General features: G+C 37.8%; 1 protein-coding gene across 1 annotated transcript in view; it reads left to right on the top strand.

Moving 5' to 3' along the window:
• POLG (DNA polymerase gamma, catalytic subunit) overlaps positions 1-17,812 on the top strand; it is a 31,059-nt gene that overhangs the window by 6,845 nt on the left and 6,402 nt on the right. The window contains exons 10-18 of the mRNA XM_044665444.1: positions 981-1,092; positions 1,941-2,000; positions 2,759-2,866; positions 3,556-3,716; positions 4,960-5,013; positions 5,295-5,412; positions 5,791-5,926; positions 6,067-6,313; positions 17,600-17,722. Of these exons, the coding sequence (XP_044521379.1) occupies positions 981-1,092; positions 1,941-2,000; positions 2,759-2,866; positions 3,556-3,716; positions 4,960-5,013; positions 5,295-5,412; positions 5,791-5,926; positions 6,067-6,313; positions 17,600-17,722 (1,119 nt within the window). The remainder of the gene's footprint in view (positions 1-980; positions 1,093-1,940; positions 2,001-2,758; positions 2,867-3,555; positions 3,717-4,959; positions 5,014-5,294; positions 5,413-5,790; positions 5,927-6,066; positions 6,314-17,599; positions 17,723-17,812) is intronic.

The following is a 17,812-nucleotide window of genomic DNA, read 5'->3' as shown; positions in this document are numbered from 1 at the left end:
TATTCAAAAGATTGTTCACCATGACCAGATTGGGATTATAGTATGAGTTCAGGAATGGTTAAGAATTAAGAAATTTATACATGTAGTAGACCATATTAATAACAAAAATAATAAGAATCATAGAATCAGTTGATGTAGTATCTTAGCTTGTTGCTGAAAAGTTATAGAGATTCAGAATAAATAGGATTTGGAATTGGAAAACCTGAATTCTAGGCTCAGCTTTATCACTTTGTAGCTCTGTGATTTTAACCATACCTTTTCATCACAATAGGATGGAGATAGTACTTAACACACTTATTTCACATTTACTTGGCATCTACTACAAGAAGGACAAGTTATGAAGTTGTTTACAAGTTATGAAGATGTGTAAAAGCGGTATAATTACCCTCCAGCAGCATACATTTTAATAGGGGAGACAATACATATATACAAATAACCCTAATTTTAAATGGTGTGTGATAAAGGTCATGAAAGTGGTACAAAATAGTGTGAGTTCAGAAGAAATCACTTCTGGTGGGAGCAGTCAAGCAAGATTTTATGATGTGGCATTTGCTGAGACTTAAAGAAGGGAGAGGTAGGATTTTAATAGGTAAATATGGAAGGATGGGTATTCTGGGTGGTGGGAATGCCATAAGTTTTTTTGGTTATGAGGATAACATGAATAGATTGAAAATTTTGTGTTGTCATTAAATTGCTCACTGTCTTACTGTCTTAGAGTTACTATATCAGCATCTTTGATTGTAGAGGTGGTGCTGGAAGGAAGTGGGAGCCAACAAGTGTGGCTTGACTAAATGGTTCTCATCTCCATAGGTGTCAAACATTACCCACCACTGCAGTACTGTAGTTGAAGCAAATGAAAATGTAATTGGGAAATATAATACAGTAGAACATAGATGATGTTAATGTGTGATTTTATGTATGGCTTAGTGGCCCTGTTTCTAGGAGCTGACAACATTGCTCTTCTCATCCTGCTTTTACAGAGCCATTGAAGCCCTATATCAAAAATACTGCCAGGAGAGAGGGAAAGAACAACTAGTGTTCCAGTCGTTGCCAGAGGAATTCATGCTTACTAACAGTACAGTGTGGCAAACGGTAAGGGCATTTTGGGGCATACGAAGTAATAGAGACATCTAAACTTCTTTATTAGCAAAAGAGAAGAATTGTTGACTCGCTGTGGAGTATGAGTTCTGTCCTTGGCCCCAATGCTAAGGGTCTCCAAAGCAGTTCTCTAGGAAAATTGGATGAGGCATGCTGGCCTTTCTCTTTTCTTTCTCTCAGAAATGGGGATGGTGTATATAGGTGATGAGAGAAAAGATAAGTGTGTAACCTTAGGTTGGGACCCTGAGTCTCAGTGGCATTGTTCTTGCTGTTCTTTCAAGACTTCTTTTTCAGAGATTTTACTCCCTGACTCCTTAAGAGTTGGATTCAGGTAATTGAGATAGCTGATGAGGATGAAGTATTAAAGAGATATTTGTAAATGAAAGCATTGCTCTTTGCTTTTCCTGGCGTCTCTCTTCTCAGTACTATAGATGTGTCAATGATTCCTTTCAGGGAAGAAGAGGTTCATTGTAAATGTCCAATATGTGGGTTGGAGGAGAAGGGGCACCCTGGCCAGAAGAGGCGTCAAAGGAAGGACAATTTTTTTGTCAATTTTTGGTGGGTTTAGACTTTTTTTTCAGAGAGAGGCAGCATAATAAAGTAGAAGGACCTTGGGTTAAAAAGAACTGGGTTCAAAGGCTAACTCTTGACACAAACTTGTGACTTCAGGCAAGTCACATAACCTTTCTGGACCTCAGTGTCTTAATCTGTAAAATGAGGATAACAGTACTAATTACCTTACAAGTTGTTTTGAGGAAAGTACTTTGTAAATTTCTAATTGCTCTGTAAATGAGACATTTAATATTGTAATCGTTATTTACTATTCTCCTTGCCTGCTTTAGGTAGAGGAGCTGAGCCGCTTGGAACCTGATGCTGATTTTGAAACTGATAGAACAACACAGGTAACTGGTTGGGATCTTGGAGGGCTCCTAATTTGGGGTCTCTCCTGGTGGGACTTAACAGCAAATGAACTGGACCTATTTTTTTGTTTTATTTTTTTTTTCCTCATTGAATTTCTGTGGGTGACATTTGAGTTCCTTTTTAGGTTAACCTCTTCTAACGATCATAACTTTGACTTCAAGTGTTAATGTAGGCCTATCTAGAATACTGTTGAGACTTTGAGAGAGAGGTGGGATCTGATATCTGCTACTGTCCCTTAGTGCCCAAGATCTAGGGACTTGGGTATCCTGTTGAGATAGCTTTACGGGAAAAGGTCATTTTCCTTATGTAAGAATTAAAATTAGGACCCTGGTCCTTAGGATTTTAATGCAGTTTATTAAATTTACTTGAGTAGGTAAAGATCAGAATTAGGTAAGAGGATAAAAATAAAATGGTCTAACCTAAACTACCATATGGGTGGTCTTGGCCTGTCTACCACAGCCACCATTCCCCTAGCATGCTCACCAGTGATAGATAGACCGTATTTCTTTGTCTCGAACCTTTTTACTTCCTTCTTTCTTCTGGGTCAACTTCAGTCATGTCCGATTCAAACTCAGATACATAACCTGTCCTAGATGACATAACTAGGAGCATAGGGACGCAGGTACCATGTATGATCCTGGAAAAGGTTCTTTCACACACTTATTGGCTACTACCACTCTAATTGCAATATATCCATAGGGGAGAGTTAGGATAATTAATATATGTGTCATACCCATAGGAGGAGAATAATAATTTGCAGCTTAGTCAGCCAACCTATCATCATGGCAATGGACCTTACAATGATGTGAACATTCCTGGCTGCTGGTTTTTCAAGCTGCCACACAAGGTAAATGTGTGCCTTGTCACATAGTAGGTATATAATAAATGTTTGTTGATTGATCAGTATGATTCCTCTTAGTCTTATTTTTCCTTCCATGCCCAGGAACATGACCATATTTTCCCCTGTATCCCTTCTTCCAAGAAATAAAGACTTATCCCTGAAGGGAACTGAGTTAGGAGTGGGACTTTTGCTTGAATTTATGACTGGCCCTGCATTAACAAAGTAAGGCTAATTGTAGGTATTAAATAGTCACCTAATAGCTTTGTGAACTTGGCAAGGTAGTTAATGGAAATTGAAGTTCTAAGACATTAGCTGTAGAACTTCAGTTTCCTTATCTTCAGAATGAAGAATTTGAACTAGGACATCTCTCAGATTCAGTGTAACGCTACCATTTCATTTGTTAGGGAAACAAAGGAGAGATGAGAAAAAGCCATGACATGAACTTTTCTAATGTTAGAGGAGAGGAGCTGATAAAGGGAATCACAGGAGTTCTGGATACTGCATCAGGAATTAGCTATTACAGCATTTCCCCCACCCAGTGTTTCTCGGTTATCTTCAGCTCCTTTTGGCCCTTTAGCTCCAATAGTTTAGCTTAACTGGTTCAGGCTAGTAGGAAAGGAGTATTCGTGGTACTCAATGTGTGTTCCTGACCCATGGATCTTTTCTACCATGGGTCTTTTCCCCCACAACCAAAGGATGGCAATAATTATAATGTGGGAAGCCCCTTTGCCAAGGATTTCCTGCCAAAGATGGAGGATGGTACACTGCAGGCTGGTCCAGGGGGTGCCAGTGGCCCGAGGGCTCTCGAAATCAACAAGATGATCTCTTTCTGGAGGAATGCTCACAAGCGCATCAGGTAGCCTAGTGCAAATACTGGGGAAGGGTCACTTTTATGGATGGAAATAACCTTTTTCTTTCCTGGGGTTGAATGGAAAGAATAGAAATCACATAGAGGTTTGGTTTTTCCCCCCCCTGACGGAGATTGAATGGATTTACAAGCTATTGGCAGTTTGTAATAACAACTCCCAGGGTAGGCCCAATCTGGCTCTGGTATTTTCTTATCTAACTCAAACACTTGAGGGTCTTCTTGGAAGGGTACCTAAACATGAAGAACCAACTGAACCCAGAATGAACTAAGGCTGGGCCAGACATTACTAGAAAAGCAGTTTGTTCCTCAGTTTCCTCACCTGTGAAATATGGATAATAATATTTTCAGTTTCTTCCTTAGAATTGTGAGGCTTAAATGAGATATTATGCAAGGTAGTTTGCAAACCTTAAAGCTCAATATAATTGCAAATTATTTTTAAAAATATCTTCCTTATACTACCTTAGAATCCTTAAAGAATGTACAGCCTTAAAAGGAGGTTCTCGCAGAACTAGGGAAGCCCTAGCTTCACCAAACATGTAGGTTTTCTCCCAGAAATGTCTTTAGGATATAGCCTGAAATCTTCTCCACTTGATCTTCTAAATTGTCAGAGCCCAAGTTAATGACCATTAGCTTAGGATTTAGATCTGTGTTCTTATTCCAACTCTGCTGTAATGAACTGTAAGATCTTGGAGGACTCTCTAAACCTATGTGAGCCTTACTGACCTCATTTTACAAATGATAAGATTGAATCACAGGATCTCTAAGATTCTAGCTCTAAAGAAAATTGTCTGATTCTATTCTTTTAGTTCAGCTCTGAGGGTGTGAGTCTTGGGGTATCCTAATCTTAGATTGTAAATTCTGAGATGACCCAGATAAGGTCAGTAGCCACTTGTTGATGGAAAATCCCCAAGATTGATCATTTTCTTGATCAATATAGTTTGATTTCTGCTCTTAAGAAACATAATCTTGGGAGTCCTAGACTGAAAAAGATCCAAAGCCCAGTCATTGTTAAACTCAAACCAATACCCTGATGGGGACCAATTAAGGACCAGACTATACACTTTAAATTGGGCTAAAATTATGTGGAATTTAGAGTTGGAAAGGATTCAAACCAGACTTGTTTTTGTGTTTAGAGTTTAATTCAAACCAGACTTGTGTTTAGAGAGCAAAGGAAGATTATCACTTGCTTCCTTTTAAGTTTTGGATTATCCTGTGCTTTGTTTCCCCACAGTTCCCAGATGGTTGTGTGGCTGCAGAAAGGAGAGCTGCCACGAACAGTGATTAGGTAGGAGCTGTGTTACTTCCTATAGTAAACAGGCAGACAAGGTCAGTCCCTGCCCTCTTCCTTTAAATATGGCAATTGGGCTTCTTGGTGGAGTATAAACAATATGACTTTCAGACCTATTACCTCTCAAAGGGAAGGTGTTCTGTGATGTTCGTAAGAGTTGGTGGGTGGGTTATCCATTTGTGGTACTGTAATTGGATGAGCTATAGTGCAGTTTCAGTGTCTGTAACCTTTAGAGTTCAAAAGTATCTCTAAACATTGATTACAAGTTTCCTTTGCAGGCACAAAGATTATGATGAGGAGTGCTACTATGGGGCCATTCTGCCACAGGTGGTGACAGCTGGCACCATCACTCGAAGAGCAGTAGAGCCCACCTGGCTTACAGCCAGCAATGCCAGAGTATGTCAATATTTCCTACTCCCATTTTCCTATTTGGGGGATCAGAGGGAGATTTTTGACCCCTGAAAGGAAGTTTATAGTTTCTTTATCTTCTTTATTTTCTCCCTACCCTCCCAAATCCTGACTCTAAATCTTCAGAGCCAGAGCACATCTCTTTCATTACTGAGACTATCAAAGCTGTCTAAGATATAGTCAAGGTCTTTAGGACCTACCATCCACTCCCCCATTCCTTGGTGATCCTATAATTTCTATTCAGCTTCAGAGCTAATGGCTCGAGGTAGTCTGCCCAGAGTGGGGAAAGGGCTAGATGTCTGTTTGTTTCTCTTCCCTCTCACTTGCCATAGGTGGCTGAAGAATAGGACTGTGTGTGTTCCATAGGTGGACCGAGTAGGTAGTGAGCTGAAAGCCATGGTGCAGGCCCCACCTGGCTATGTTCTAGTTGGGGCTGACGTGGACTCCCAGGAGCTGTGGATTGCTGCTGTGCTTGGAGATGCCCACTTTGCCAGAATTCATGGTGAGAGAAAGATTTAGAACAGGAAGTCTTTTGGCCTAAGTGGTGGTGGGGAAGTGTACGTTGAGGACATCTGATCTGTTTCCCTGTGGAGGTCCTGGGCCATCTTAGGTGAAAGCTTCCAAGCCTCTTTTCTTCTCCAGGCAGTACTGCCTTTGGTTGGATGACCCTCCAGGGAAAGAAGAGCAGTGGGACTGACCTGCACAGTAAGACAGCTTCCACGGTAGGCATTAGTCGAGAGCATGCCAAGATCTTCAACTATGGCCGTATTTATGGGGCTGGTCAACCCTTTGCTGAGCGACTGCTGATGCAATTCAACCATCGCCTGACACCACAGCAAGCCAAAGAAAAAGCTCAGCAGATGTATGCTGTTACCAAAGGTCTCCGCCAGTGAGTTCTGCCTTATTTTGACTTTCTTTATCCCTTTTTCATCTATTCCCCACATTATTTTCCTGAACCCTTGGAACTGATGGGCAATATTCATTGTCTCCCTGGTACAGTACCTAATTGCTTATGTTTTCTCCCTGGATCCCTCCTTTCTTAGGCCCACAGAAAGCCTGCCAGCTTATATTAGAAATCTGAGGCTGGCATGCCTTTCAAAGGTGTGATGTTTTCGTTGTTTTGTGTCTTTAGTTTTGCAGATTCTGCCTTTTTAGGGTTATTTGCCTCCAAAAAAGGTGAGCCTGAAATTTAGTTATTTTATTACCAGATGACAGTGATATGCTATGGCTATAGACACATAGACTAAATAAATAGTAAGGCTTATACTACATACTTTTAGTATGTTCTGCCTGATTATCTGGACATTCTGCTTTGGTCTTCCTATAGTCGTATAAACTTTTCTTTATTAAAAGAAAAAAAAGACTTGATTAAAGCATCTGACCTTAAATATTAAACCATCATTGTCTTTTTTAATTTTAATTTTTATTATTATTTAATTTTCAATTATTATTATTTGTATTTTCTGGTTTATACATGTATTATTATGCAAAACATTTCCATGTTATTCATTTCTGTAAGTGAATAATTATATAAAACCAAAACCCCAAATCATATACCCAAATAAGCATGTTTTACTGATGACTTGGATAAAGGGATAAATAATATGGTGGTTAGATTTGCAATTGACACAAAGCTGAGAGTAATAGCTTACATACTGGATGACAGAGTTAGGATCCAGAAGAAATATTGAAAGACTAAAGCATTGGGCTTAATTTAACAAGACAAAATTTATGAATGTATGAATGTATGAAAGTATCAAAAACATACAAACAACCTCATAATGGGAGAGACATGGGTAGGCAGCAGTTCTGAAAAGTATCTGAGTGTTTTAGGGGTTTCTTAGTTCAGTATGAATCAGAATGGTAATGTGGCATCCAAAAAAACAAATGCAATATTAGACTGAATTAGGAAAAGCATAGCTTACAGCTCTTTATCCTACTGACCTCATCTGGAGTTTTGCATTAATTCTGGGCACTGTAGTTAATAAGGACATTGATAAATTGGAAAGTTTCTAGAGGGGAGCAACTAGAAATTGAAGGAGTCCATGTCATTCCAGAATTGGTTGAGAGAACTGGAAGTGGTTAGCTTGTAGAAAAGAAGCCCCAAAGGGCATATGATGAGAACCTTTAAGTATTCAAGGGGCTATTACTTGGGGGAGGGATTCTTTAGATTCTGTAGCCCCAGAGGGCATAACCAAGAACAATGGGTGGAAGTTGTAAGGAAGCCTGCTTGGGCTTTATGCCAGAAAAAAACTCCTTTAAAAAAATTGATTCCCTTGATATTTTATACTGCCTATAGTTATCTTAAATGGAATTTCTCTTTCTAACTCTTCCTACTGTAGGCTTTTGTTGGCAATATAAAAATATGGAGGCTTTGGGTGGGTTTATTTTATATCCTGCAACTTTAATAATACTGAGATTGTTTTGATTAGTTTTTTAGTTGATTCTCTAGGCTTTTTTAAAGAAACCATATCATCTGTAAAAAAATGATAGTTTTGTTTAGTCCTTCAATTTTTTTTTTGTCTTATTGCTATGGCTGGCATTACTAGTACAGTGTTGAATGATAACAGGCATACCTCAGAAATATTGTGGGTTTAGTTTCAGACCACCATAATAAAGTGAATATTGCATAAAGTGAGTCACATGATTTTTTTGGCTTCTCAATGTGTATAAAAGTTATATTAACATTGTGTTAGTTATTATATGTACAGTAGTATTATTATGTCTAAAAATGTACTTACATTAGTTAAAAATACTTTATTGCTGAAAAAATTGCTAGCCCTCATCTGAACCTTCAGCAAATAGTAATCTTTTTGCTGGTGGAGGGTCTTGCCTCGTAGAGCTGCTGACTAGTAGGTAGTGGTTGCTGAAGATTGAGGTGGCTGTGACAATTTCTTAAAATAGGACAACAATGAAGTTTGATTCTTTCATAAGAAGCCATAGTGGGGTTATTAATTGGCCTGATTTCAATGTTGTTGTGTCTCAGAGAATAGTGAAGCCAGAGAATAGTGAAGCCAGAGAAGAGGGAGAGACATATGGCTGGTTGGTGGAGCAGTCAGAACACACAACATTTTTTGTTGAACTTTGTCATCTTATATGGGTATAGTTTGTGGTACCCCAAAATAATTGTAATAGTAACATCAGAGATCACTGGTTGTCATAACAGACACAATAATGATGAAAAAGTTTCAAGTTTCTTGAGAAATACAAAATGTGCCACAAAGATGTGAGTACATGCTATTGGAATAACGGTACTGATAGACTTGCTTGATGCAGGATTGCCACAGATTTAATTTATAAAAAACATAGTATCTACAAAGCACAATAAAATGAGATATGCCTGTAATAGTGATAATGATCCTTTCTTCACTCTTATCTTATGGAAAATAATTCTAGTTTATCCCTATTATAGATAATGCTTGCTCTTGAGTTTAAGTGAATACATAGACTATCATTTAAGAAAGGCTATAATTTATTACTATGCTTCCTAATGTTTTTATTTTACTTTTTATTTAAAAATTTTTTTCCATGGTTATGATTCATATTGTCTCCCTTTCCTTTTCCCTCTCCCCTCCCAGAGTTGAAAAGTAATTCCACTAAGTTATACTTATTTATTAATCCCTGGTGTTTTTTTTTTTTAACAGGAATGGGTGTTATGATTGTCAAAAACCTTTTCAAAAATGTATTTATATAATCTTATGATTTTTTTGTGGTCAATTATACTTAAAGTTTTCCTAATATTGAACCAACTTTTAATTCCTGGCATAAATCCAGCCCGGTCATAGTATTATATATCTCCTATAATCTCTTTCTTAGTATTTTATTTAAAAACTTTGTATTGGTATTCATTGAGGAAATTGGTCTTTGATTTTCTTTATTTTCATTGGCTTTCCCTGGTTTAGCTAGCAAGACCATATTTATGTCATAGAAGAATTTGGTGTAAACTCTTTTATCTATTCTTTTAAACCATTTGTGTAGTACTGGAATTAATTGTTCTTTAAATGTTTGACAGAATTTGCTTGTAAAATCCATCTGGTTCAGGGTGTTTTTTGTTCTTAGGGAGTTGACATATCAGTGATGGTGAACCTTTTAGTAACTGTGTGCCATGTCCTTGATCTCCCCCATTGAGTGCTGGGAATGCTCTGTTCCTCCCTTATTCCATACAGGGGAGGCAGGAAGTGCTCCCATTGGGCTGTTGGGCAGAGGGGGCAAGTGAAGTGAGGAATGGCCTCAGCCAGTGTAGAGAGGGGGAGAGGAGTGGCCTGAGTGCTCTTTTCCCCTCTAGCTCTGCCGCCTGTGAATTGCCCACCTTACCCCCATGGACTCCCATTGGACTGCTAAGGGATGTGAAAAAATGTCATCAGGCTTGGTAGAGAGGGGAAAGGGAGCAGCTCTGCCCTAGTCCCTCTGCCTTTCCAGTAATGAACTCTGGGGGGTTTGGGGAGGGAGGGTGGCCAAACACCCACAGAGAGCGCTCTGAATGCCCTCTCTGGCATCCGTGCCATAGGTTCGCCCTCATATGTTGTTCACTTTCCTTTTTCTAAGATAGAATTATTTGAATATGCTATTTCCTGTTCTGTTAATCTGGGCAGTTTATATTTTTGTAAATGATCATCCATTTCATTTAGATTGTTAGTTACTGGCATATAGTTGGGCAACAAAGCTCCTAATGATGCTTTTATTTAATCTTTATTGTTTGTAAATAAACCCATTTCATTTTTTATATTGGCCATGTGCTTTCTTTTTTTTAAAAAATCAGATTAGCCAATGGATTATCTATTTTATTGAATTTTTTCCCAAAAAAAGCTACTTTTAATTCAGCTTGGTTTTAAATTCCTTCCTTTTCCACAGATCTGACAAGTATACTAATTTATGCTCTATGATTTCACTCTTTATTTATAAGTCATTTACCCATTTTGAATTTATCTTGGTATAGGGTGTAAGATATTGCTCTAACCCTAATTTTCCCCATACTGTTTCCTAGTTTTCCTAGCAGTTTTAGTGAGTTCTTATCCCAAAAGCTGGAATCTTTGGGTTTATTGAACACTGTCTTGCTTAGGTTGTTTACTTCTAGTCTATTCTATTGATCCTCCCTTCTGTCTCTTAGCCAGTACCATATTGTTTTGATGACTGCTGCTTTATAGTATAGTTTAATATCTGGTACTGTTAGGCCACCTTCCTTTGTTTTTTTTTCATTATTTCCCTTGATATTCTTGATCTTTTGTTCTTCCAGATGCACTTTGTTATAATTTTTTCTAATTCCATAAAGAAAAGTTTTTTGTTAGTTTGATAGTTATGGCGTTGAGTAAGTAGATTAATTTGGTAGGGTTGTCATTTTTATTACATTAGCTTGTCTTACCCAGGAGTAATTAATGTTTTTCCAATTGTTTAGATCTAGTTTTGTGTAAAAAATGTTTTGTTGTTGTGCTCATATAATTCCTGTGTTTGTCTTGATAGATTCCTAAATATTTTATATTGTCTAGAGCAGTGATGGGCAAACTTTTTAAAGAGGGGGCCAAAGGAAAAGAAATGTTCATCTGTCAGTCTGTTTCTAAGGCAACTTTTTTGAAGTTTCATTGTATTGTATCCTACTCATTGTATTCATCAGATTAGGAATAATGTCCTGGCCATAGAACATTTCAGGCTCCCCCCCATCTGGCTTTGGGGCTGTGGTTTGCCCATCACTGGTTTAGAGTGATTTTAAATGGAGTTTATCTTTCTAACTCCTGCTGCTGAGTTTTGTTTCTGATAATCTTTTTAATTAAACCCCTTTTTGCTTTTGCTTTGCCCGAAGTCGTCATTGATGCCTTTGGGTCTAAAGCATAGTAGATTTTTGCTCTAGTCCCTTATCTTTTTTTCTTTGAAACCTATTTTCTGTCTTAGAATTGATGCTGTTTGGCTATGCAGTTGGGATTAAGGGACTTGCCCAGGGTCATATAGCTAGGAAGTATCAGGCTTTGATCAGGATTTGAACCCAAGGTTTTCCTTCTTTAGGCCTGGTTCTCCATCCAGTGAGCCATGTAATTGCCCATCTAGCCTCTTAACTCTGTATATTTTTCTCTTTCAAGTGTGTTTCCAACAATATTGTTGGATTCTGGTTCCTAATCCATTCTGCTACTTTTCTTCTGTTTTATGGGCGAGTTCATCCATTCACATGTATGATTGCTGTATCTTTCTCACCATCCTATTCTTATACTTCTCTCTTTTTTCTTACTATCTCCTCCTTAAGAATCTGTTTTGCTTCTGACTCCTGTCTCCCTTAATCTACCCTCTTTTTTATTTCTTTCACACCCTCACCCCCTTTCTTTTAACTCCCTTCTTCCCTTTTGGGTAAGATGAATTTTTCTGCTCAACTGTGTATGTATTTTTTTTATATTAAAAAATATTTTATTTTCCGTAACAATTTTAATTTGTAACAATTTAAATTGTAACAACTTTCAACATATATTTCTGAAATTATAAATTTATAAATTTATTTATAAATTATAAAATTATAAATTATAATTTTAATTTGTAACAATTTCAACATATATTTCTGAAATTATAAAAACCAAACTGTCCTAAATCAAATTGCTTACTGAATCTCCCCCTCCCCCCACCTTCCATCTTGGAGATGGTAAGCAATTTGATTTGGGTCATACTATTAATATATTATATGTAATAATATATTATCATGCAAAACATACTTCTATATTGGTAATTTTTGTAAGAGAATACTCATATAAAACCAAAACCCCAAAATAAAACTAAATAAACAAATGTGAAAAATAGTATGCTTTGATCTGCATCTGACTCCAACAGTTCTTTCTTTGGAGATGCTTTGTCATAGGTCCTTCAGAATTGTCCTGGATCATTGTGTTGCTGAGATTAGTTAAGTCTTTCACATTTGATCATCAATATTTCTGTTACTATGTACAATATTCTCCTGGTTCTTCTTATTTCATTTTGTATCAGTTCATGTAGATGTTTTGAGCTTTTTCTGAAATCATCCTGCTCATTTCTTATGGCATAATAGTATTCCATTACCAACACAGACCACAGTTTGTTCAGCCATTCTTCAATTGATAGACATCCCCTTGATTTCCAATTCTTTGCCACCACAAAAAGAGCTGCTGTAAATATTTTTGTAAAGTAGGTCGTTCCTCCTTTTTAATGATCCCTTTGATGTAATACACTACCTAGTAGGATCAAAGGGTATGCACAGTTTTATTGCCTTTTGGGCATAGTTTTAAAATTGCCCTCCAGAAGGGTTGTGTGTGTATTTGTATTTTTCTCTTGAACATTTAGATGAGAATGAGATTTAGGTGTTATCTGCCCCTTCCTTCACTCTACTCTCTGTTATATAAACTCCTCCTTATGTGTTTCATTTATGTGAGAAATTTTCCCCATTTTTTCTTTCTGTTCCCCCTTCTCCCAGTGCATCCCTCTTTCTTGCCCTTTTTTTCTTCTTTTGAGATCATCCCAACATACTAAAATCACATTTGTGCTCTTTGTCTTTAGATTCCCTCTAGTTGCCCTTGTGATGGTTAAGTTCTGTGGGCTTAACTTTGTCATCTTTCCTTATAGGAATATAGTTTAACTTTATTTAGTCCCTTATGATTTCTCACTCATGTTTATTACTCTTTTATACTTTTTTAAGTCATGTGATTGCATGACAAATTTTCTCTTCAACTCCACTCTTTCCCCAGGAATGTTTACATGACCTCTGCTTCATTAAATATCCTGCCCCCACCCCCACCCCCATAAGATTATATTCATATATAATATGAATATATTATATTCTGTGCGTCTTCTACTGTGTCACTTATTCTTTGGTAAAATCCTAGCTCTATTGCCTTCTGGAATATCATATTCCAAGCCTTTCAGTCCTTTATTGTGGCAACTGCTAAATCTTGTGTGATCCTGACTTTTGAAATGTTGGTAGGTTCAGGGGATGGATTTTGATGTTTAATTAGGGCCAGTAACAGAAGATTAACCTGTTTTGGAAAGGTCAGTCAAGCCCAGTGCAGGCAGAGCCAGACACTGAGATTGACTCACACAGACCAATAAGATATTAAATAAAAGTTGGTTTAATTAACAAGGGAAAGGTTAGAAGGGGTCTGGATATACTTAATCACTAATGCCAACTACCTAAGTCCCCCCTGATCTAAATATCTCTACACAGAGTGTAGAGATTTCTTAGAGTGATTTTACTACTCTCCTCTTCTCCTCACTATCTAAAACCAAATTCCTGTACTTAGCTAAGCGAACACTAATCACCCCTCACTCCCCATCACCCCCATCCCCGCCTTTGATGGTTTTAAGGAAAGGATCTGTATAAGTCTGGCAGGGCCCAAAGATGGACCAAGATCCAAGGATGTAGGCCTGGTCTCACAATCTGATGTCAGATGTCTCAGGATCACCACAGGAACTCAGCAAATATCAAACAGCCACAGGAAAGCAGGATAACAGAGCAGCAGGTAGGATGAGAAGACAAGGTAAGAAAAGCCACAGGGAAATAGTCTTCTTAGGTCAAACCCAGAAAAACATAGCCCCAAGGCCAACTGTCTCTTAGCAACAGCTCTGCTCCCACAGAATTCCAGAATCCTGCACTCTGCTGGCCCATGCCTCTACCCTCTCTGTAGCCTTACCTTTTCTTATAACACTATGACCCTACAGTATTTGAATTACTTCTTTTTGACTGCTTGCAGTATTTTTTCCTTGACCTGGGAATTATGCATTTTGGCTATAATATTCCTTGGAGTTTTGTTTGGGGATTTCTTTCAGGTGGTGATTGTTGGGTTCTTTCAGTTTTCACTTTGCCTTCTGGTTCCAAGTTACTTAGAGAGTTTTTCTTTATAATTTCTTGCAATATGATATGCAATCTCTTTTTTGTTTATGACTTTCATGTAGTCAGATAATTCTCAAATTATTTGTCCTCAATCTATTTTTAGAGCAATTTTTTTTCTATGAGATATTTCACATTTTTTATTTATTTCATTCTTTTCATTTTGTTCTGTTGTTTCCCAGTGTCTCATAGAGTCATTAACTTCCACTTGACCAATTCTAGTCTTTTAGATTTTTTTGTCTGTGAAGTTTTGTACCTCATTTATCATTTGATAATTCTGATTTTTAAGGAGTTGTTTTCTTTGGTATTTTTTGGCAACTTTTTTTTGTTGTTCAGGCATTTCAATCATATCTGACTCTGCATGATCCCATTTGGGGTTTTCTTGGTGAAGATTCTGCCATTTCCTTCTCTGTCCCATTTTATAAATTACCAAAGTGGTAATTCTTTTTTCTTAATTTTTTTTGCATAGCTCTTATTTATTTTCCCAATTTTTCTTCTATTGTTCTCATTTAAAAATTTTGTCTTTTTAAAAAATTTCCTTCTTTAATTTTTTAAGGATTTTGCTTGTATATGTTTTCAAGGCACTATCTTTTGTGTCTTAAGGGTGTTGTCCCCTACCACCATAATTTTTTATGGTTAGGTTCTTTGCTTATTTTTCTAGTTTATTTCTTGTCTTTCAATTTTTTGTTAATATGGGTAGTGTTTGGCCATAAAAGACAGATTTATGTTTTACTGCTACTATAACAGCATAGTCTGAGTGATTTATAAGTTTTTGGTGTCTCCAAAGTGGTATAATTTGGGGTGAGATCTGTTCCCTGCCCTCCAGGTCTACACATTCCTGATTCAGTTTGGGTCTCTTGGTTTGTGTGAGGTTGAGCTTCCATGAACTGGGACTGGACTCAGTCACAGGTAGCTTGCTCTGGGACATTCTGCAGTTTCAGAGTGTCTGAATTGCTGACTACTTGGTTTATTACACAATAGACCTATTGTGTAGGGCCATAGTTTAGAAGTGAGATTTCCCGGGGGCTCTTGATTTCAGGGCCATCCAACTACATTTCTGGAATATGTTTCTTGCTCCTTACATAGCTATGTAGGGCACCTGCTTCTTTGAAACCACAGTAATTCCTCTCCACTCTGGAACTGTGACATAGGATTGGATTAATGAGCAACAGAGCTGCCAGATGGCACCCATTCCTGTTCCCTCTATAGGTCCCATTGAAATCTCTGTGCTTAATGTTCAGTCCTCTCACTATTCCCATGTACTGCTGCTCTTACCACCATTGCCACAGCCACCGTTTGGCACCCCTTCCATCTGATGCTGCTCTGTTCTTGTGCTGAGCCCATGTCTACAGAGTTCTGTTTGTCTTCCTGTGCTTCCCTGGGCTGGAAAAATGACTTCCTGGGACTTTTCTTGGTTTTCCAAATCAGAATTCAGGCTGACCTACTTTATAGGTTGTTGTGGAGGAGGTTTTGGGGGAGTTAAGGTAAAATTGCAGCCTCTCACTTTGGCCATCTTGATTCCACATCTGGACAATATATTTTGAATAAGTGTTAAAGAGGGATTAATATTTATTTTCAATATTTATTTTCAATATGAAGAATTTATTTTCTCTCTCCCACCTTCCTCTTCCCATTTAAAAAAAACTTCTAAATCCTTGTAACAAATGCACATAAACAGACAAAACACATTTCTTGCACTGGCTATGTACAATTAATCATTCTGCATCTTGAGTCGGTCACTTCTCTGCCTGGAGGAAGCTAGTATGTTTGAGTCATTGATCCTTTGGAATTCTGATTGGTCATTGTGTGTATCTGAATTCTTAAGTTTTTCATCTTTAATGTTGTTTTTGCATAAATTGTTCTCACTTTACTTTGCATTGGTTCATAAAAGACTTTTCGGGTTTCTTAGAAACCGTCTTTGGTTGTCTCTTCTTATGGCACAGTAGTATTCCATTATATTCATATACCATATTTTGTTCTGTCACTCCCCAACTGATGGCAACTTTGTTAGTTTGCAGTTATTTGCCACTTCAAAAGAAACTGCCGTATTTTTGTACTTATATAGAAAAATATTGTCTTTTTCCTCTTTCAGGTATATTTTTAGTAGTGTTATTGCTGGTCCAAGGCCATGTTTAGTAACACAGTTACTAGTGTCTTTTGGATTCCAAATTGCTGTTTAGAATGGCTAAATCAGTTTGCCCAAAGCCCCTCTAAATTCTCCCATTTTCCCCTTTTTGCCAACTTTGCCAATCTGGTAGATAGAAGGTAATAGCTCAGTGCTTTAATTTTCATTTCTCTATTAATGATTTGGAGCATTTTTGTCATAGCTCTTGATAGATTGTAGTTTCCTTTGAAAACTACCTTTTTGGGTACACCTAGGTGGCTCATTGGCTTGAGAGTCAGGCCCATAGAAAGTTGGTCCTGGGTTCAAATTTGGCCTCAGACATTTCCTAACTGTGTGACTTGAGGCAAGTTACTTAATGCCCATTGCCTAGCTCAGGGGTCAGCAACCTTTTTGGCCATGAGAGCCATAAACGCCACATTTTTTAAAATGTAATTTCGTGAGAGCCGTACAGTGCTCACAGCGCACGCTCCTGTAACAGTGCCTGAAAAAAAAATTGACTTTATGGCTCCTGCAGAAAGAGCCATATCTGGCCCTCAAAAGAGCCAGATATGGCTTGAGAGCTGTACGTTGCCGCCCCTGGCCTAGCCCTTACTGCTCTTCTGCTTTGGAACCAATAAATAACATTGATTCTAAGATGGAAGGTAAGGATTAAAAAAAAAAAACAGTGAAAATTATCTGTTAATATTCTTCAACCATTTATCAATTGGAGGAATGACATTATTAGGGCAGCTAGGTGGTACAGTGAGTAGAACACTGGGTCTGAAATCAGAAAGACTCAAGTTCAAATCAAGCCTCAGATATTTACTGTCTATGTGATTTTGGGCAAGTATCTTAACTGCTTTTTGCCTCAGTTTCCTTAGCTGTAAAATGAGGACAATAATATTAACTATCTCCCAAAGTTGTTTTGGGGATCAAATGTGATATTTGTACAGGGCTTAACATAGCACATGGCACATAACCTTTTTGTCATCAGGCCTTTGCTCATGTTGTTCCTTCTTTGTGAAATGTCTTTCCCTGTTTTTTCCCCCAACATTTGTCCTTTAAATTTTAGCTTTCATGCTCCTTCTTCTAGGTTGTCACTGATCCTTAGTAACGACCTCTTCTTCCTGGTTTACTTTGAAATTGTTATGTATCTATGTATTAGTTTTATTAGAAAGTCTTTTGCATGTCATTGGACAGGCACTCACTAAACCCTTGTGGACTGGTTTTTCTTTTTGTCGAAGGTATCAACTGTCAAAGGATGGCGAATGGTTAGTCGAGGAATTGGGGATTCAAGTGGACAGGAAAGAAGATGGTTGGGTTTCCCTTCAAGACCTACGGAAGATCCAGAAAGCAGCTTCCAGGATGTAAGAGAAAGAAAGGGTCTGCTTCTTAAGAATGGCTGCCATGGAACTAGTGGTTTCAAGTTCCAGGGTTGGTCCTGCTTGTAGGCAATA

Source organism: Gracilinanus agilis, chromosome 2 (genome assembly GCF_016433145.1).
Source record: "Gracilinanus agilis isolate LMUSP501 chromosome 2, AgileGrace, whole genome shotgun sequence".
Lineage (NCBI taxonomy): Eukaryota > Metazoa > Chordata > Mammalia > Didelphimorphia > Didelphidae > Gracilinanus > Gracilinanus agilis.
Note: the sequence above shows the minus strand (reverse complement) of the source record. Positions and strands in the feature narration are given on the sequence as shown.